Consider the following 22834-nt stretch of genomic DNA (forward strand, 5'->3'; position numbering starts at 1 on the left):
AGGGGACTGGATTACAGACAAGGTTCTCAATTCTGGTTGTAAAATGAACTAACCTGGGGAGCCTCACCCAGACTAAGTACATCAGAGTCTATAGGGGTGGGGCCCAGGCATCCATATTGGTTTTTTAATTTTTTAACTTATTTTTGGTTGCCTTGGTTCTTTGTTGCTGAGTGCGGGCTTTCTCAAGTTGCAGCGAGCAGGGGGCCCTCTTCGTTGTAGTGCACGAGCTTCTCATTGCAGCGGCTTCTCTTGTTGCAGAGTACAGGCTCTAGTCTCGTGGGCTTTAGTAGTTATGGCACGCGGGCTCAGTAGTTGCGGTGCATGGGTTTAGCTGCTCCGCAGCATGTGGGATCTTCCCGGACCAGGGATCGAACCCGAGTCCCCTGCAATGGCAGGCGGATTCTTAACCACTGTGCCACCAGGGAAGTACCCCATATTGGTTTCTAAAAGCTTCCCTGGTGATTCCAATATGCAGCCAAGGCTGTGAACCACTAGATTACAGCTGCAGACCTTTGCCAAATAAGAGGCCCATAATGGTCTGCAACAGAGACTTCACTGGTCAGCGTCACAGTGAGAGTAAGGAGAAGGTAGTTCAGAGTTCTTGTTAAAGCTGAATGTTTTCAACTTAAGCTTCATTCTTTCTTAAGAAATGATAGGTGTCTTGTTGCCTGTTGCTGTTGTTAAAAAGTATTTTCTTTTATGAAATGGGGATGAATGGCTAGTAGTTGACTGTTCTCATGTCTTCAGAAAAATAAAAAGTTGGCAACTCTGTCACCAGAATTTTTTGAAATGTTAGTGGTCCGTGAAATCCTACAATTTGGAAACATGGCTTGGAGGGCTTGCAAGGTCCTCTTTTCTGATCTGAAATTTCCACAATTCTGGGTTTTCAAAGCTGAGAGGTGAAAGCCCTGACTCAAGCCTTTCTGAGACCTGTCAGAAGCCTTGTCCTTGCTCCCAGAAACAGAGGTCTGGGAAAAGGGATGTGTGCACTGAGAATTATTATTATTGTTATTATTAAATAGTGTTACAACCTCAAGAAAGAACAGATCTATTTAACATTCCTCCACTCCAACATCACTATTTACATTTCTCAGTGGTTCTTTTTGATCCCCTGGAAATTATTTTGCTGAAAAGAATATACACTATTCCTAATATAAAACTCCCGTGGCCTGATAGTGCAGGGTAGGTCTTTGTTCCATGCCTCTAGCCACTCTGGATTTCAGACCAGGTGACAAGAAGGTGACCAAGTGCAGAGACTGAGAGAGGTTCACATGCAGCTCCTGGGTGCCATCACACAAAGCTGCGAAGATACATTCCCATGTGCCTGGAGGAACTGTCACCAGCATCCAGTTGGCTTCTGGCCTGTGGTGACCTTTGCAGGACTGGGGAGCTGCTACTCACTCTTGCTGGATGACAGGCCAGAGGATTACAGGTATATGCCAGAGCAGATGGAGCCAGGGACCTGGGGCACAGGACGGCTTGTTCCAGGCACCAGGAGGTGTCGGAGATGTCAGAGATGTCCAGGGCCTGATGAGATGCAACGGTTCACCCTTCATCAGACGTGCTAGGCCAGATGGAATCAGATTCCCCAAGTTCACTGGGTGACTTCATCGGATCTGTCGCTCCACCACTGACAAACTGAAACTTCAGGCAAGTCACTTTCCCTCTCTGAGCCTCAGGCATTCAGAAATAAAATTCCACTGAAAGAATCCGTGTCACTGAGAGGGGCACAGAGGGGATTTAGGGACTTCAAAGGACGTGGTGATGTTTCTTTTCTTAAACTAGGTGCTGGGTACATGGGAATTTATTGTACTATTACATTTTATAATTAATTTTTTGTTTGTTTGTTTGCGGTACACAGGCCTCTCACTGTTGTGGCCTCTCCCGTTGCGGAGCAGAGGCTCCGGACGCGCAGGCTCAGTGGCCATGGCTCACAGGCCCAGCCGCTCCGCAGCATGTGGGATCTTCCCAGACTGGGGCACGAACCCGTGTCCCCTGCATCGGCAGGCGGACTCTCAACCACTGCGCCACCAGGGAAGCCCCAATGAGTATTTTTAAATCAATATTCTTTTATCTTTATACAATAGTTTAATAAAAACAAAACATACACACTCACAAAATCCATCCCTTTGGTAACTGGCTCTTTGAGCTGGACCACTGCAGGCTGGCACAGGTTCTGCCAGCAGGCTGTTCCCTAACACCGCAATTGTGTGTCTGTATGATTCATCCTGGCCCCAAGCACCACAGAGTCCCGGTATCTGGGACCTGCACTCAGGGAAGGGCCCACGTGCCTCTTCTCCCCATTGAGCAGGACAGGAAAATAAAATGGTGAATGTGCGAGCAGGCATGCTGGCACTGGTAACTCATGTTTAAACTGAATTCTTAACCACATTAAAAGTCTGAATATATTCAACCTAGGCGTAAAGACTTCATAAAATCTCCACTCACATGTCCACAGGACCAGGCTGAAGATGCTCCCACATGAATGTAATGACTCACAGCTGTCATGCCCCAAACAGACACTCCAAGCCTGAATATTCTCTGCTGCAGGAGCTGCACCTCCAGGGGTGGCAGCCAACCCTCTCTGCAGGACTTTCAGACAAGCTGAACTTGCCCAGCCAGCCAGCAACAGCATCTACTAGCTCATCCAGGTTTCCAGAAACCCCATCCTTATTTTTTTGTGCCTCATCATCCCAGAGGGCATAAAATAGTTCATTTCAAGTTTTGAAACATATGTTTACTTCAGTGACTCTGAATGACTGACTACTGAGCCTGAAGCTTTGATGATGAAACTATGCAGCAGACCCCTCTGTGTAATTATTACTACTAATAATAAATGTGATGCTATTTACATTTATTTTTTCTCAAACTTAAAACACTCATGAAAGATATTCCCTCTATCTGACAGATGAAATAACGGGAGGCTCAGAAAGGTTAAATAACTTGCTAGTAATGGGAAAGCCAGGATGCAGACTCAAGGTGGTCTGGCTCCAGACTGTGTTCAGCAATATGGGATGAAAGATCTTACCGGGCGCAGATGCCCTGTGTGGGAGAGACAGCTAAAAAGGACTCTGTCTTGGGGGAAAGAGAATCAACATCCCCAAGACCCACCCTGTCACAAACTGGGGTATGTTCACATGTCTTGTGCTCTTGTGACTTGCCAAGCTGACTCTGAGCCCACTGGACCGGGTGATTCTTGTCTGTGCAATGAGGATGCCACAGACAGAAGATGCTACTTCCTGCTTCCAGTCTGGTCATCTGGTCACTGCCCCACCCGGCGTCACCTGGAGGAGCAGCCTGGCTTGTCCTGCCCACTCACCTGTTTACCTGTGCTCAGAGGCCAACTCCTACAGACAGGTTTCTTTCTAGCAGCTGGTCAGTTTCACTTCCTGGTTGACACCCAGCAGCCCCAAAACAACAACAAAGACTCACTGCCTCTGAAGCCTACCCTCCCCGAGTTCATTCCTGATACTTTGCTGTGCAAGGAAAGTTCAACAGCTCCCTTCCTGTTTTAGAGAATCAAGGGGTGTTGGGTCACTGGCACTGCCTCTTTATTAGGGAGGTTTAAAAAACCCATCCACAGGGCTTCCCTGGTGGCTCAGTGGTTGAGAGTCCGCCTGCCGATGCAGGGGACACGGGTTCGTGCCCCGGTCCGGGAAGATCCCACATGCCACGGAGCGGCTGGGCCCGTGAGCCGTGGCCGCTGAGCCTGCGCGTCCGGAGCCTGTGCTCCGCAATGGGAGAGGCCACACCAGTGAGAGGCCCACGTACCGCAAAAAAAAAAAAAAAAAAAAAAAAAACCTGATAACTAATAAGGACCTACTGTATAGCACAGGGAACTCTACTCAATACTCTGTAATGGCCTATATGGGAAAAGAATCTTAAAAAAAAGAGTGGATATATGTATAAATGATTCACTTTGCTGTACAACTGAAACTAACACAATATTGTAAATCAACTATACTCCAATAAAAATTATATATATATAAAAAAAACCCATCCACAAACATTTGTTGAGCTGTTCTGTGTGTCAGGTTTAATCCTGGGTGCTGGGGACACAGAGGCAAGTGAGTCATGAGCCTACCCTCAGGGAGCCCACAAACACTGAAAAGAACCCACACAGAGGGCAAAGAGCCCGACTCAGGGAAACACTAGGAAATACTAGAAAGCACAACCAGATCACTGCTAGGCCGTCTTCTGAGGAAGGGATGGTTAGAGCTTTAAAGGGGTCTTCACGGCAGGTCGGAAGTCTAGTGTTGCCCATCTGTCTTCTATGGACCTTTCAGTGCAGCACTGGGAAAGGGTAAGCCAAGGCCTAGTGCCACACTGTCCAACACGATAACCACTAGCCATGTGTGGCTTCGTAAATTTAATTTAAATTAAAAGTTCCGTTTCTCAGTCACACTAGTGGTTACTCTGTTGGACTGTGCAGACATAGGGCATTTCTATCATCACAGAAAGCCCTAGTGGACAGTGCTGGCTGGAGGATCACACATCTGGATTCCAATGCCAGCCCTTCTATACCACTTACCAGACATGTGACCTTGAACAAGTGGCTCTACCTTTCTGTACCTCAGTTTTTTCTTCTGCAAATGGGGATACTTTCCTCAAAGTCTGGTGTGAAGATAAAATGAGCTAATGCAAGTAACACCCTTAGAATCACAGTGACCAGGTACACAGCACTCAATAAATGCTAGTATTATTATCACTAGTCCATAGCATCTAGGAGGCAGATATTGTGCCTCATGTCACTGTCTCTGTCTTGGTGCTGCCAGCACAGCAGATGCCCAGCAAATGCCTATCAATTCCTTTTTCCCTGGCTGTTTTCATCCGGGGCTAGGTGACACAAATCTGCCACCAGGGGGTGAGAGGTGGGAGTACTCACATCTGTAGAGATGGTTCCACACAGGGAAGAAGGCCATGTAGAGGGCCACATCCCCCACTGTCGGGTAGGACTTGAAGATGGAGATGATGGCAATCTGGATGAACATGAAGAAGATAGGGTGCTCCCTGGGTAAGACAGGGCAGACAGACAGAGAGAGGAAGATCGGTCAGGGACCAGGCCCAGCCCAGAGACTCCTGACCCCATCCCTGAAACCCAAAAATACTCTCCAGGGGACTTCATGGAGGCATTGGCTCTACTACCCACAAGACACGGGGCCGGGCCAAGCAGCAGAGCAGAAAACTGCAGGGAACCAGAGATGCCCAGAGGTGGTGAGAAGAGCCCAGCAAACACTAGAGAAAGAGCCCACAGAGATGTTTCAATCAAGCCCCACCCCTGCCAGCTCTGGGCCTTCTGCCAGGAGCCGCCGAGGAAGAGAACACATGAAGTCAGCGCCCTTTATTACTGGGCTTAAATGACTGCTTGTCAGAGTTATCAGGCAGCCACCCATGCCAGAGGCCCCTCTAACACTGCACCCAGGGCAGGAGGTGCCTCCTTGCTGATGCTTTGTTTCTCTGACAACAGGGTCAGTGGGGACTACAGATCTTTAGCTATGATGAGCTTCTTTCCAGAAAGAGAACTGACAGCTGCATGCAGCTTTTCGCTCTTAAGGGCTGGAATTGGAGTTCTTGTTACCTTAAACTAGTAACACTGCCTACCATTTCCTGAACCCTCACTTGTGCAAAGTTCTGTGCTAGGCCCTTTTCTTGCATCATTACATGTGATCCTCACTATACCTCAACTACCCCTCTAGATAGGCAATGCTGTCACCACATTTGCAGCTGAGGAAATCAGGTTCAGAGAAGATAAGAGAGTCTGTAAGTGATGGAGCTGTTTGTCTCTAGAACCCCTAAGCACCACCAGTGCTATTCTCCTGAGTGCCCAGCAGGATCACAGCTCTGATCAAGGAGGATGAGACAGAACTCAATCTCCTGTGCTCCTCCGAGAACTGACCAAGTGCTGAAGGGAAGCCAACAGGAAGAAGCGAGCTGTGCACCCTGCTCAGCTACACCTAAACAACATGCACGTGGCCTACTTCCGCACAGGACCTGGATATCCAGCTCATGAAGGTTTTCTTCAGGTTAATGGCATGGCATTCTCCTCTTGCAGGTCAAAGGTCAGGGTGACTCAATGGGTGTAAATCTGAGATGTGGAGACAAACGTGTACACACCCAAACACTATATAGCAAATGACTCAGAAACTCAGCTTGGCAAAGTCACGCAGTCCTGTAGCCTCTAGGAAGGGTCCAGCTACCTCAGTGAGCATCTTCCTAAAGCTAATCCAAGTCACTGGCTCTGGGCTTCTTAGGTAGCTGGTAACAGCTGCACCATTCCTATGAAAAAGCTAATGACAATGTAGTGCCAAAAAACATGGAGACCAGAACCCCCTGCAACAGTGCCTGGGGAGAGGCGCCCTGGAGGGCCTGTTCTCACAAAGCTGGCACTGCAGGGGCCAGAGTGGAACTTCATATCCAGGCACAGGAGGGCAGCTGCAGAGGAGGTCAGGTATCTTCATATCTTCTGTCCCCACAACTCTGAGGTCCTGGCCGGGGTTGGGTGGAGGGGAGGGTGTCACAAGATGGTGGTGCTACTGTCTACCCAGGAGCTGTCTGTGGCCTTTCACGTGCCAACAACAGAAGCTGCTGGAGAGCTGGCTACACAGAGTGAGGAAAGGTGCTCCGGGCTCCCTGCTTCTCTCAGCCCAGTGGCTGGGCCTGACCAGAACAAGGGCAGGAAATGTGGACCACAGACAGCTGGAGAGCTTGGCTGAGTAAGGCTGCCAGGATTCTGGAGCCTGCCGGGCCAAGGAAGAATGGTTTTCTGTCAGATACCAGGCCAAGGCTATGTCATGGGAAGGAAACATCGACTCTGAGCTTTTATAGACTAGGAACCATGTGCATTGGTTCACTGGCCATGGAGAATGGCAGGAAGGTTTGAGCAGAGAACTCAAGCTCTTAAAATCTAAATCAAACTCTTCCAGCCTCCCTGGACCACACAGGCATATCTATGCCTGTTGGTGCCTGTTTTCCCTTCTCTGAAGCTAGGATAATAGAACCATTTCTGGGACCTACTATAAGTGATCTCTCTCAGGAGCCTGGCATGGTGCAGGGGACTGAGCATAGATTCTGGAGCCAAGCAAACCTGGGTCTGAATCCCTGCTCCATGCTTACTGACTGCGTGACCCTGGGAAAATTGTTCCACCTCTCTGAACGGCAATTTCCTCAACTATAAAATGGAAGTGATAATAACATAATGCCTACCTCCAAGAGTTGCTGGAAGGGTTAGGCATGAATATTGTCAAAAAGCCTAGAAAGGTGGGATGGACAACACATGTTAGCCCTCTTACACTGCAGAAGAGAGCTTTATAGGCAACCCTTTTGAGGGAAACTGATCAGATGATTAAACAGAGCTGCAGGTAGCCAGCCTCCCGACTAATACATCCTGAGTCCCTTTGAGCAAACTGTCACTGGGATGCTGATGAACACCCAAAAAGATCCACTTTTTCCAAGGATACCTTCCACACCCCAACACTGCTCTTGTTTAGAACAGTGACTGGGCTCAGCAGCAATGTGGGTTCAAGTCCCCCAAACTGAGGCCAGGGGAAATATAGGGCTCCAAAGCACTGTCTCTGCACCCTGTACTCACGTGAGATTCTATTGCTGCGTGCAGCCAAGCCACTGAAGCGACTGAGGGCAGGGTTCCCTGGGCAAAAATGGCACAAACCTGATAGCAGATGTTCCCAGTTTGAAGGGCACCTGTAAAGCTACAAATGACTCTGTGGACAAAAAACCAGCAGGTCCAACCACTTACTTTAGCTTTATGGCTAAGGGGATGGTGTAGAAGAAGACGTTGATCTGAAACACACATACGAAGAAGAGGCTGAAGTGCTCAAACATCTCTGCAAAGAAGTACCAGAAGAGGCCAATGTTTGGAGTAAGATCTGGAACGGAAAGTCTGGAATAAAGATAAAAAAGGGAGAGAAAAAACACAGAGAAGTTATGAATGATCTGCTTTGACCTGGTTTTCTCCTGAAGGCTTTGGTCGCTGCTGGGCAGTCAAGGATGACTTTGTCTCCACAGAGATCAGGATGTGAGGGGCTCTCCAGGCAACCGGGATATACGTAATTAACAAAAACAAGGGGCAGAGACACAGAGAATAATAACCCATAAAAAATATTGCCTGAACCAAACTCTGGCATGCATCAAAGAGCTGAGACAAGGCAGGGATTCGTGCTAGAAATCAAAAGACCAGCCCTTCTTTTACTGCCCAAGATATATGTGCTCAAAACCAGGAGATGCCCAGCACTGTAGCAAAAGAGGAATGGGTTTGAAATAAACAATACCTATTTTGAGCATTCTAAAGACTTGTCTGGAAGACAAGGTCAAAGATCCTGTTCCTGCCCATTCTTGTTCCACATGCCCACAGCAGGAGCCAGAAGACTGAGTGCCTGACACTGCAGTGAGACGTCTAGGGGCCCGAGGAACCACTGCCAGGTTCTGGCTAGGATCCCAGACCTTGTTTGAGAAATAAGGGTTTAACTGGAAAACTTTTTGTCTGGTTATATCAGATAAAGATTGGCTGCAATTCTGGCCGTTCTAAAAATTTTACATTACATTAAAAAATATATAAGGGGTTGAAAATGATGTCAATTCACAATTTTAAAAGTACAACAAGTGAAGCATGGAAAGGGAGAGAGAGGCAATAGTTCATGGTCAGATTTCTCTGACGAAGGCCTCCACCCAGGGCAAGTCTTTGCTTCCTGCTGTAACTACATTTCCTTTTCTGTGAAATGAGGTAAAGAACACAATCTGTGGACCAGCAGAAAACTAGGAAAAGTTATTCATCGGCGTTATAGACTCTTATCTGAGGCAGAGCATGAAAAGCTGAAGGTTACTAAGTCATTGTTAGGCTCAGCCAGGATTTAACACAAATAAGCAGCCCAGAATCCCAAAGGGGAGCCTGCCACAGATCCCTTTCCCACCCTGGCAGGTTTAAGTGTCTATCACCTACTGAGCTGTGAGTTCCTTCAGGCTTGGGCAGTTACCTTCCTCAGCATATCACAGACAGAATATGTGGAAATGCCTGCAGAATTCATCCTGCAAACCCTTTTTGATTTTCTCTAAAAGTCTGACATATTTTATTGGCTTTATTTTAAAACTGCTGGAGACCCTCTTGCAATAGAGGAATACATCCATTACTGTTTCGGATTGAATCAAAACCTCCCAGTCAGAGGCTGGTAGTTGCTTTGGATGTTCCCAGAGAGTGTTCTTTAATCGCACTAGATCAAACCAGTGGTCCTCAAAGAGTGTTCCCTGGACTGGCAGCAACAGCATCACCTGAAAATTTATTAGAAATGCAAATTCTGGGGTCCCTACTCCAGACTTACTTAATCAGAACCTCTGGAGGTAGAGACCAGCAATCTGGGTGTTGAAGCCCTGCAGGTGATTCTGATGCACACTAAAGTTTGAGGACCACTGCTCTAGATGCTGCCTGTGCTTGCTTGCCCTCTGATTCCAGGTGGAGCTGTGAAAACTAAATTAGCTTCCAGAGGTTTTCTAATGAGGTCATTACTTACATGAAGCCATAGACTGCAGGGATGAAATCCCAGGAACTGAGAAGGAAGAAGGAGAGGCAAACAATTACCACCAGGCTTCCCAAGTACATCGTAGCATACTCCCAAGAGAAGATCCAGAAGGCTTTGCTCTTCACTTTCACGGGTATGTATTGCCGCTGGGAGAGAAGGCAGAATGGTACATTTAAGGATCTCAAGGACAAACAGCAGTTATCAGACTAAACTTCAAGATCCCTCCTGGAAAACACAGGACACAGAATAGGTGAAAATCAAAGGATTGAAAATATATGCTAGGTAAACACTAACCAAAAGAAAATTAGTTTGGTTATTGTTACCAGATAAAATAGACTTTAATGTAAAACGTAATGCAGAGATAAAGATGTTCTATCATGATAAAACGTTCATCAGAAAGATATTACAGCTCTAAACTTGCAGGTACCTAATAACATAGTCTCAAGGTATATAAAACAAACTTGGACAGAGCTACAAAGGAAAAAATACACAAATCCATCATCAGTGGATAACTAGTAGATCTAATAGACAAAAATCAGTAATGAAGTAGAAATATGAATAACACACTTCATGAATTTATTCACAAAAGATCTTAAAAAACAAATACACTCGGGCTTCCCTGGTGGCGCAGTGGTTAAGAATCCGCCTGCCAATGCTGGGGACATGGGTTTGATCCCTGGTCCGGGAAGATCCCACATGCCGCGGAGCAACTAAGCCTGTGCGCCAAAACTACTGAGCCTGTGCTCTAGAGCCTGTGAGCCATAACTATGGAGCCCGTGTGTCACAACTACTGAGCCTGTGCTCTAGAGCCCACGAGCCACAACTACTGAGCCCCTGTGCCACAGCTACTGAAGCCCACTCACCTAGAGCCCTGCTCTGCAACAAGAGAATCCATCACAATGAGAAGGCCACGTACTGCAACGAAGAGTAGCCCCCATTCGCTGCAACCACAGAAAAGCCCGCGCACAGCAATGAAGACCCAACTCAGCCAAAAACAATAAATAAAATAAAATAACAAAATAAACAAATTTATATAATATAAAAAGACAAATACACTTATAAAACAGTGTACCTGGAGGATTCACATTCATTTAAAACATTTTGGGGGATTTATAAAAACTGACCACATACCTGAATCAGGCCATAAAGCAATATCAACAGACTTTAAGGAATCTGTATCATAGAGACCTCATGCTCTGACCATAATGAAATTTCTCAAAATCTTTAATAAAAAGATAACCTATAAATACATTAGGAAAGTGTTAAACACTTTTGCAAATAACTCAGGAGTCAAAGAAGGAATGATAACAGATAGCTTTGATGTTAGAAATTAATGGCTGGGACTTCCCTGGTGGCGCAGTGGTTGGGAGTCCTCCTGCCAATGCAGGGGACACGGGTTTGAGCCCTGGTCAGGGAAGATCCCACATGCCGTGGAGCAACTAAGCCCGTGCACCACAACTACTGAGCCTGCACTCTAGAGCCCGTAAGCCACAACTGCTGAGCCCGTGTGCTGCAACTACTGAGGCCTGCGTGCCAGGAGCCCGTGCTCTGCAACAGGAGAGGCCACCGCAATGGGAAGCCTGCACACTGCAACAAAGAGTAGCCCCTGCTCACCACAACCGGAGAAAACCCATGCACAGCAATGAACACCCAAAGCAGCCAAAAATAAATTTTAAAAAAAGTTATTAAAAAAAAGAAATTAATGGTTATAAGAGAATTCCCTGGCAGTCCAGTGGTTAGGACTCCGTGATTCCACTGCTGGGGGCCTGGGTTTGATCCCTGATTGGGGAACTAAGATCCCGCAAGCAACGCAGCACAGTCAAAAAAAAAGAAAGAAATTAATGGTTATGAAAATACCTTATATCACTATTCAGGTAATACAGATAAAACAGTACTCTGAGGGAAACATACAACCATATTAACCATATTTGAATGGAAGGCTGAAAATAAATAAACATCCTTTTTAAGATATTAGAAAAAGAACAGAATACACTTCAAAAAAAGGAAGGAAATAATAAAAGTAAGAGTAGAATCTGTGGAAACAGAAAACAAAGTTATAACACAGGCACACCTCATTTTACTGCACTTTGCTTTATTGTACTTCACAGATACTGTGTTTTTCACAAACTGGAGGTTTGTGGCAACCCTAAGGGCACAATTTTTCCAAAAGCATTTGATCACTTCATATCTCTGTGTCACATTTTGGTAATTCTTGCAATATTTCAAACTTTTTCATTATTATTGTTATGGTGACCCGTGATCAGTGATCTTTGATGTTACTATTGTAATTGCCTTGGTAAACCATGAACTGCATCCATACAAGACAGCGAACAATTGATAAAATGTGTGTGCTCTGACTGCTCTATTGATCCACTGTTCCCCTGTCTCTCTCCCTCTCCTCAGGCCTCCCGATTCCCTGAGACATAACAATATTAAAATTAGGCCAACTAATAACCCTACAGTGGCCTCTAAGTGTTCAAATCAAAGGAAGTGTTGCATACTTCTCACTTTAAATCAAAAGTTAGAAATAGGCTAGCCTGAACCAAGATGGCGGAGTAGAAGGATGTGCTCTCACTCCCTCTTGCGAGAACACCAGAATCACAACTAGCTGCTGGACAATCATCGACAGGGAGACACTGGAATACCAAAAAAGATACCCCACATCCAAAGACAAAGGAGAAGCCACAATGAGATGGTAGGAGGGGCGCAATCACAGCAAAACCAAATCCCATAACTGCTGGGTGGGTGACTCACAGACTGGAGAACACTTATAGCACAGAAGCCCACCCACTGTAGTGAAGGTTCTGAGCCCCAAGTCAGGCTTCCCCACCTGGGGGTCTGGCAATGGGAGAAGGAATTCCTAGAGAATCAGACTTTGAAGGCTACTGGGATTTGATTGCAGGACTTCAACAGGACTGGGGGAAACAGAGACTCCACTCTTGGAGGGCACACACAAAGTAGTGTGCACATCGGGACCCAGGAGGGAAGGAGCAGTGACCCCAGGAGAGACTGAACCACACCTACCTGCTGGTGTTGGAGGGTCTCCTGCAGAGGCGGGGGGTGGCTGTGGCTCACCGTGGTGACAAGAACACTGGCAGCAGAAGTTCTGGGAAGTACTCCTTGGCGTGAGCCCTCCCAGAGTCTGCCATTAGCCCTACCAAAGAGCCCAGGGAGGCTCCAGTGTTGGGTTACCTCAGGCCAAACAACAAACAGGGAGGGAACCCAGTCCCACCCATCAGCAGTCAAGCAGATTAAAGTTTTACTGAGCTCCGCCCACCAGAGCAACACCCAGCTCTACCCACCACCAGTCCCTCCCACCAGGAAACCTGCACAAGCCTCTTAGATAGCCTTATCCACCAGAGAGCAGACAGCAGAAGCAAGAAGAACTACAGTCCTGCAGCCTGTGGAACAAAAACCACATTCACAGAAAGATAGACAAGATGAAAAGGCAGAGGGCTATGTACCAGATGAAGGAACAAGATAACACCCCAGAAAAACAACTAAATGAAGTGGAGATAGGCAACCTTCCAGAAAAAGAATTCAGAAAAATGATAGTGAAGATGATCCAGGACCTCGGAAAAAGAATGGAGGCAAAGATCGAGAAGATGCAAGAAACGTTTAACAAAGACCTAGAAGAATTAAAGAACAAACAAACAGAGATGAACAATACAATAACTGAAATGAAAACTACACTAGAAGGAATCAATAGCAGAATAACTGAGGCAGAAGAACGGATAAGTGACCTGGAAGACAGAATGGTGGAATTCACTGCTGCGGAACAGAATAAAGAAAACAGAATGAAAAGAAATGAAGACAGCCTAAGAGACCTCTGGGACAACATTAAATGCAACAACATTTGCATTATAGGGGTCCCAGAAGGAGAAGAGAGAGAGAAAGGACCAGAGAAAATATTTGAAGAGATTATAGTCGAAAATTTCCCTAACATCAGAAACGAAATAGCCACCCAAGTCCAGGAAGCGCAGTGAGTCCCATACAGGATAAAAACAAGGAGAAACATGCCGAGACACATAGTAATCAAATAGGCAAAAATTAAAGACAAAGAAAAATTATTGAAAGCAGCAAGGGAAAACGAAAACGACAAATAACATACAAGGGAACTCCCATAAGGTTAACAGCTGATTTCTCAGCAGAAATTCTACAAGCCAGAAGGGAGTGGCATGATATATTTAAAGTGATGAAAGGGAAGAACCTACAACCAAGATTACTCTACCCAGCAAGGATCTTATTCAGATTCGATGGAGAGGTCAAAAGCGTTACAGACAAGCAAAACCGAAGAGAATTCAGCACCACCAAACCAGCTTACAACAAATGCTAAAGGAACTTCTCTAAGTTGGAGACACAAGAGAAGAAAAGGACCTACAAAAACAAACCCAAAACAATTAAGAAAATGGATATAGGGACGTACATATCAATAATTACCTTAAACGTGAATGGATTAAATGCTCCAAGCAAAAGACACAGGCTTGCTGAATGGATACAAAAACAAGACGTATATATATGCTGTCTATAAGAGACCCACTTCAGACCTAGGGACACATACAGACTGAAAGTGAGGGGATGGAAAAAGATATTGCATGCAAATGGAAATCAAAAGAAATCTGGAGTAGCAATACTCATATCAGATAAAATAAACTTTAAAATAAAGAATGTTACAAGAGACAAGGAAGGACACTACATAATGATCAAGGGATCAATCCAAGAAGACGATATAACAATTATAAATATATATGCACCCAACATAGGAGCACCTCAATACATAAGGCAACTGCTAACAGCTATAAAAGAGGAAATCGACAGTAACACAGTAATGGGGATTTTAACACTTCACTTACACCAATGGAGAGATCATCCAAAATGAAAATAAATAAGGAAACAGAAGCTTTAAATAACACAATAGGCCAGATAGACTTAATTGATATTTATAGGACATTCCATCCAAAAACAGCAGATTACACTTTCTTCTCAAGTGCACACAGAACATTCTCCAGGATAGATCACATCTTGGGTCACAAATCAAGCCTCAGTAAATTTAAGAAAATTGAAATCATATCAAGCATCTTTTCTAACCACAACGTTATGAAATTAGAAATCAATTACAGGGGGGAGAAAAAGTAAAAAACACCAACCCATGGAGGCTAAACAATATGTTACTAAATAACCAGATCATTGTAGAAATCAAAAAATACCTAGAGGGCTTCCCTGGTGGCGCAGTGGTTCAGAGTACACCTGCTGATGCAGGGGACACGGGTTTGCGCCCTGGTCCGGGAAGATCCCACATGCCACAGAGCGGCTGGGCCCATGAGCCATGGCCGCTGAGCCTGCGTGTCTGGAGCCTGTGCTCCGCAACGGGAGAGGCCACAGCAGTGAGAGGCCCGTGTACCGCAAAAAAAAAACCAAAAAAAACCTAGAGACAAATGACAATGAAAATACAACATCCAAAACCTGTGGGGCACAGCAAAAGCAGTTCTAAGAGGGAAGTTTATAGCAATTACAAGCCTACATCAAGAACAAGAAAAATCTCACATAAACAACCTAACCTTACACCTAAACGAACTAGAGAGAGAAGAACAAACAAAACCCAAAGTTAGCAGAAGGAAAAAATCATAAAGATCAGAGCAGAAATAAATGATATAGAAACAAAGAAAACAATAGCAAAGATCAATAAAACTAAAAGCTGGTTCTTTGAGAAGATAAAAGAAATTGATAAACCATTCGCCAGACTCATCAAGAAAAAGAGGGAGAGGACTCAAATCAATAAAATTAGAAATGAAAAACGAGAAGTTACAACAGACACTGCAGAAATACAAAGCATCCTAAAAGACTACTACAAGCAATTCTATGCCAATAAAATGGACAACCTGGAAGAAATGGACAAATTCTTATAACCTTCCAAGACTGAAACAGGAAGAAACAGAAAATATCAACAGACCAATCACAAGTAATAAAATTGAAACTGTGATGAAAAATCTTCCAACAAATAAAAGTCCAGGACCAGATGGCTTCACAGGTGAATTCTACCAAACATTTAGAGAAGAGCTAACACTCATCCTTCTCAAACTCTTCCCAAAAATTGCAGAGGAAGGAACACTCCCAAACTCATATTATGAGGCCACCATCACCCTGATACCAAAACCAGACAAAGATACTATAAAAAAAAATTATAGACCAATATCACTGATAAATATAGATGCAAAAATCCTCAACAAAATACTAGCAAACAGAATCCAACAGCACATCAAAAGGATCATACACCATGATCAAGTGGGATTTATCCCAGGGATGCAAGGATTCTTCAATATGTGCAAATCAATCAATGTGATATACCATATTAACAAATTGAAGAAGAAAAACCATATGATCATCTAAATAGATGCAGAAAAAGCTTTTGACAAAATTCAACATCCATTTATGATAAACACTCTCCAGAAAGTGGGCATAGAGGGAACCTACCTCAACATAATAAAAGCTATATATGACAAACCCACAGCAAGCATCATTCTCAATGGTGAAACACTGAAAGCATTTCCTCTAAGGTCAGGAACAAGACAAGGATGTCCAGTCTCACCACTATTATTCAACATAGTTTTGGAAGTCCCAGCCACGGCAATCAGAGAAGAAAAAGAAATACAAATTGGAAACGAAGGAGTAAAACTATCACTGTTTGCAGATGACATGATACTATACATAGAGAATCCTAAGGATGCCACCAGAAAACTACTAGAGCTCATCAATGAATTTGGTAAAGTTGCAGTATGCAAAATTAATGCACAGAAATCTCTTGCATTCCTATACACTAACAACGAAAAATGTGAAAGAGAAATTAAGGAAACACTCCCATTTACCATTGCAACAAAAAGAATAAAATACCTAGGAATAAACCTACCTAAGGAGACAAAAGACCTGTATGCAGAAAACTATAAGACACTGACGAAAGAAATTAAAGATGAAACAAACAGATGGAGAGATATACCATGTTCTTGGATTGGAACAATCAATATTGTGAAAATGACTCTATTACCCAAAGCAATCTACAGATTCAATGCAATCCCTATCAAACTACCAATGGCATTTCTTACAGAACTAGAACAAAAAATCTTAAAATTTGTATGGAGACACAGAAGACCCGAATAGCCAAAGCTGTCTTGAGGGAAAAAGCGGAGCTGGAGGAATCAGACTCCCTGACTTCAGACTATACTACAAAGCTACAGTAATCAAGACAATATGGTACTGGCACAGAAACAGAAACATAGATCAATGGAACAAGATAGAAAGCCCAGAGATAAACCCACGCACTTATGGTCAACTAATCTATGACAAAGGGGCAAGGATATACAATGGAGAAAAGACAGTCTTTTCAATAAGTGGTGCTGGGAAAACTGGACAGCTATATGTAAAAGAATGAAATTAGAACACTCCCTAACACCATACACAAAAATAAACTCAAAATGGATTTGAGACCTAAATGTAAGACTGGACACTATAAAACTCTTAGAGGAAAACATAGGAAGAACACTCTTTGACACAAATCACAGCAAGATCTTTTTTGATCCACCTCCTAGAGTAATGGAAATAAAAACAAAAATAAACAAATGGGACCTAATGAAACTTGAAAGCTTCTGCAAAGCCAAGGAAACTACAAACAAGACGAAAAGGCAGCCCTCAGAATGGGAGAAAATATTTGCAAATGAAGCAACTAACAAAGGATTAATCTCCAAAATATATAAACAGCTCATGCAGCTCAATAACAAAAAAACAAACAACCCAATCCAAAAGTGGGCCGAAGACCTAAATAGACATTTCTCCAAAGAAGACATACAGATGGCCAAGAAGCACATAAAAAGCTGGCAACATCACTAATTATTAGAGAAATGCAAATCAAAACTACAATGAGGTATCACCTCACAACAGTTAAAATGGGCATCATCAGAAAATCTACAAACAACAAATGCTGGAGAGGGTGTGGAGAAAAGGGAACCCTCTTGCACTTGGTGGGAATGTAAATTGATACAGCCACTATGGAGAATGGTATGGTGGTTCCTTAAAAAACTAAAAGTAGAAGTATCATATGACCCAGCAATCCCACTACTGGCATGTATACCCAGAGAAAACCATAATTTAAAAAGACATATGCACCCCAATGTTCATTGCAGCACTATTTACCATAGCCAGGTCAGGGAAGCAACCTAAATGCCCATCGACAGACGAATGGATAAAGAAGATGTGGTACATATATACAATGGAATGTTACTCAGCCATAAAAAGGAATGAAATTGGGTCATTTGTAGAGACATGGATAGATCTAGAGACTGTCATACAGAGTGAAGTAAGTCAGAAAGAGAAAAACAAATATCGTATATTAATGCATATATGTGGAACCTAGAAAAATGGTACAGATGAACCAGTTTGCAGGGCAGAAATTGAGACACAGATGTAGAGAACAAATGTATGGACACCAAGGGGGGATAGCGCCAGGGGGACTGGTGGTGGTGGTGTGATGAATTGGGAGATTGGGACTGACATGTATACACTAATATGTATAAAATGGATAACTAATAAGAACCTGCTGTATAAAAAATAAATTAAATTTTAAAAAATAAATCAAAAAGAAAACAAAACATTGAGGCAAGACCGTCTACCAGCAAAAGATTATGATTCACTGAAGGCTCAGATGATGATGGTTAGCATTTTTAGCAATAAAGTATTTTTTAATTATGTACTTTTGGGGCTTCCCTGGTGGCGCAGTGGTTGGGAGTCCGCCTGCCAACGCGGGGGACACGGGTTCGTGGCCTGGTCCGGGAAGATCCCACATGCCGCGGAGCAACTAAGCCCGTGAGCCACAACTACTGAGCCTGCGCTCTACAGCCTGTGCGCTACAACTACTGAAGCCTGCATGGCTAGACCCCATGCTCTGCAACAAGAGAAGCCACCGCAATGAGAACCCCGCGCGCCGCAATGAAGAGTAGCCCCCACTCACCACAACTAGAGAAAGCCCGAGCATAGCCCAAAATAAATTAATTAATTAAAAAGAAAAAAGTATGCCAATGTCTTTAAAAACTGAGGCAAAATGGATAAAGTCTATGGAAAATATAAACAAATGGTTCACTTAAAACGCTGGTGTTATTAAAAAACAAAAGGTGGAGATAAAGGAGATGACAATGATCCTTGACTGGATCTTGAACCCCATCTCTTCCCCAAAATGCTATAAAAGTTATGTATAAATTGGGGAATTTGAATTTAGAGTGTATACATTAGATAACATTAATCTCTGAAAGCTAATCTTCTGAGGTGTGCTAATACTATTATGGTTATGTAGAAGAATGCTCTAGTTAAATGAATGCTCATGCTAAATGAAGGAAGCCAGTCATAAAAGACCGCATATTGTACGATACCATTCTTATGAAATGTCCGGGATAAGAAAATCTACAAACACAGAAAGCAGAAGAGTGGCTGCCTAGGGCTGGAGGAACTAACATAGTGCTGTAGATCAATTATACTTCAAAAACAAACAAACAAACTCATAGAAAAAGAGATCAGATTTTTGGTTACCAGATGCAGGGGAATTGGATGAAGGTGGTCAAAAGGTACAAACTTCCAGTTATAAGATAAATGAGTACTAGGGAAGTAAAGTACAACATGATAAATATAATTAACACTGCTGGATGTTATATAAGAAAGTTGTTAGAGCAAATCCTAAGAGTTCTCATCACAAGGGAAAATATTTTCTTTTCTTTCTCTTTTATTTTCTATCTATATGAGATGATGATGTTTACTAAACTTATTGTGGTAATCGTTTCATGATGTATGTAGGTCAAATCATTGTACTGTATACCTTAAACATATGGTGCTGTATATCAATTATATCTCAATAAACCTGGAAAGAAAAAAAGATACAAACAGCCTTCATATGCACAAATAATAGACAATTATAGGACACGATGGCAGAGAAAACATCAAGGAAAATAAAACTTAGAATTAAATTTAACAGGAAATGTGTAAAACCTATTCAAGAAAAATTTCAAAACACTCCTGAAAGACACTAACACAGACTTGAACAAATGTACAGATATCCCCTGTTGTTGTTTAGGATGATTCAACATCATCAGTTCTCCCTAAATTAATTTATAAATTCAATACAACAATGCAATCCCAATAAAAATGCCAAGAAGCTGTTTTATGGAATTAAACAAGATGATATTAAAGTTTGCATGGAAAAACAAACATGCAAGAATAGCTAGGAAAACAGTGATAAGGAAAAATCATGAAGGGGAGACTAGCCCTATCACACATTAAAATATACTATGAAAGCTGTATAATTAAAATAGTACAATATTGGCACATAAATAGACAGACTAGTAGAATAAAATAGCCAGCATTAGACCAAAATACTTACAGAAACTTAGTATATGCCAAAGGTGGCATATCAGTGGGGTACAGATGGACTTTTTAATAAATGGTGTCAGGACAACTAGGTAACCATTTGAAAAAAGAAAAAAATTAGATTTATATCTCACACCATTCACAAGAATTAAACTCCAAATGAATTCAGGAGTTTAGTAAAAAATTAGTAATATTTTTTTAATGAAACCATGACGTACTAGGAAAAAACATGGTAATTCATCTTTAACCTTGATGTAGGGAAAAGTTCAAAATCCAGAAGCAATAAAAATGAAACGTTTTACATATTAAAAATACCGTAAATAAAATGAGAATATGTTCCCACATATTTGCATACACAAAAACATGTATGCAACTGTTCACAGCAGCATTATTCATAAATAGCAAAAAAGTAGAAACAATCCAAACACCTATCAACTGGTGAATGAATAAATAAAATATAGCATATTCATATAATGGAATATTATTTGTCAATATTATTTGGAATAAAGTACTAAAACATGCTACAACAGGGCTGAACCCTAAAAACATCATGCTAAATGAAGGAAGCCAGTCATAAAAGACCGCATATTGTATGATACCATTCTTATGAAATGTCCGGGATAAGAAAATCTACAAACACAGAAAGCAGAAGAGTGGCTGCCTAGGGCTGGAGGGGTGTGGGACACGGGGGCAAGACAAATTAGCATAATGGATGGGTATGGGGTTTCTTTTTGGGTGATAAAAATACGCTAGTTTTGATTGTGGTGATGGCTGCATAACTCTGTAAATAGAGTAAAAATCATTGAATTGTACACTTTAAATTGGTAAATAATATGGTATATAAATTATATCTTAATTAAAAAATAAAAGCTGTTAAAAGAAGAACACTATAAAAAGGACAAATGAAAAACTGGAAGAAAATATCTGTAGACAAAGGGTTAATACTCCCCATATTCTTAAAAATTGAGGGAAATAAGACCTAACAAATCCAATAGAAAAATGAGGAGGGTGGGTAATGGACAATTCACAAATATGAAAAAATGTTCAAACTCACTCATATTTAGAAAAATGCAAATTAAAAAAACGCTGCGATACCATTTCTCACCAGACTGGCCAAAAATTTTAAATGTGAAAACACACTCAGTGAGGTTGTGGGGAAACAGGCACTCTCTTATTTTATTGGTGGGAACAGAAAATGTGTACAATCCTTCTGGAGGGAAATTTGAAAAGACCCAACAAACTACATATACACTTAACCTTTGGATCCAGTAATTCTAATACTTCTAGAAATCTGCCTTGAAGATATACCTCTAACAACACGAAAATACATATATACAAGGTGACTCATTGAAGCACTACTTATAATTGAAAAATACTGGAAACAATCTAAATTCTTATACATAGGAGAGAAGTTGAATAAACTATGGTATGTCCACAAAATGGAGTACTAAGCCACTTAAAAAAGAATGAGGAAGACCTCTATGTATCTATAAGTAGTGATTTCCAGAAAAGAATGTTAAGTGTAAAAAAGCAAAGCATAAAAGAGTACCTATAGTATGCTATTCTTCATATAAGAAAGAAGGAGATTGAAGAAAATATACATGTATTGGCTCATTTGTGCAAAAGAAATACAGGAAGGATAAATCAGAAACTAAACAGAACAGTTACTTGGGATGACAAAGAAAGAAGTAGAAAGAAAAGAACAAAATAGCAGGGATGAGGACAGAATACTTCATTTTCACCAATGAGTGCCTACTTCTAACATTCAACTAATCTCACCAATAAAAATCCAATCTGCTTCTGACATTAACTATGCTATAATTAGCAAAGGTGCAGCTCAAGCTATGCAGAGCAGAAGCACCTATGGCAACCACCTGTGGAGTGTGGCCTTTCTGATACAAAGCTGGATGAGCACCATGCAGCATGGATGCTTCATTAAAGTAACTCATTGCCCCTTGAGTTGAGGCTGAAACTAACTGGCCCGTGTATTATATCAGATGGTCTATGCAGAAGTATTTTAAGATAAATTATAGACATCATAACTCCATGGTAAAGACTTTAATGAGGGGACTTCCCTGGTGGTCCAGCAGTTAAGACTCCACGCTCCCAAAGCAGGTTTGATCCCTGCTCAGGGAACTAGATCCCACATGCCACAACTAAGATCCCGCACGCAGCAACTAAGATCCCGCATGCTGCAACTAAGACCTTGTGTAGCCAAATAAATAAATAAATATTAAAAAAAAAACTTTAAGGAGAATGGGAAGTCAGTCAAAAGAATGGAGAAAACATTACTGTTAACAGATAATGAGGGGAATGGAACCGGATCAACCCTATGGCCGCTCTCTAAGCTTGCACATGTGTAGCTCTACTCTCTACTCTTTAAAACTGTGTTGTCCATATATTAGGTTAACCTTAAAAATGCATTCCAATATACATTAGGTGCAGATAAATACAGGTGGGTTTTTTTTTTTTTTTGCGGTACTTAGTCCTCTCACTGTTGTGGCCTCTCCCGTTGCGGAGCACAAGCTCTGGACGCGCAGGCTCAGCGGCCATGGCTCACGGGCCTAGCCGCTCCGCGGCATGTGGGATCCTCCCGTACCGGGGCACGAACCCGTGTCCCCCGCATTGGCAGGCGGACTCTCAACCACTGCGCCACCAGGGAAGCCCCGATAAATACTGTTTGATTCCATTTATACGAGGTACCTAGAAGAGTCAAATTCATAGTGTCAGAAAATACATTGGTAGATGTCAGGGGGTGGGGTAGTGGGGAGGAGGAATGGGGAGTTAGTGTTAAATTGGCACAGAGTTTCAGTTTAGAAAGGTGAAAAATTCGGGAGATGGATGATGGTGAGAGTTGCACAACAATGTGAATGTACTTAGTGCCACTGAACTGTACAGTTAAATACGGT

The 22834-nt window shown here is 42.6% G+C and overlaps 1 protein-coding gene across 9 annotated transcripts in view; it reads right to left on the minus strand.

Moving 5' to 3' along the window:
- PIGU (phosphatidylinositol glycan anchor biosynthesis class U) overlaps positions 1-22834 on the minus strand; it is a 125279-nt gene that overhangs the window by 36011 nt on the left and 66434 nt on the right. For 5 of the 9 annotated variants that reach the window (XM_067707880.1, XM_067707872.1, XM_067707875.1 and 2 more), the window contains 2 exons: positions 9519-9673; positions 7754-7897 (listed from right to left, as the gene is read on the minus strand). In XM_067707880.1, coding sequence (XP_067563981.1) covers positions 7754-7897; positions 9519-9673 — 299 coding nt within the window. Of the gene's footprint in view, positions 1-4885; positions 5011-7753; positions 7898-9518; positions 9674-22834 lie in introns of all 9 variants that reach the window. The other 4 variants (XM_067707876.1, XM_067707874.1, XM_067707877.1 and 1 more) reach the window with 1 other exon arrangement.

Source organism: Pseudorca crassidens, chromosome 15 (assembly GCF_039906515.1).
Source record: "Pseudorca crassidens isolate mPseCra1 chromosome 15, mPseCra1.hap1, whole genome shotgun sequence".
Taxonomy (NCBI): domain Eukaryota; kingdom Metazoa; phylum Chordata; class Mammalia; order Artiodactyla; family Delphinidae; genus Pseudorca; species Pseudorca crassidens.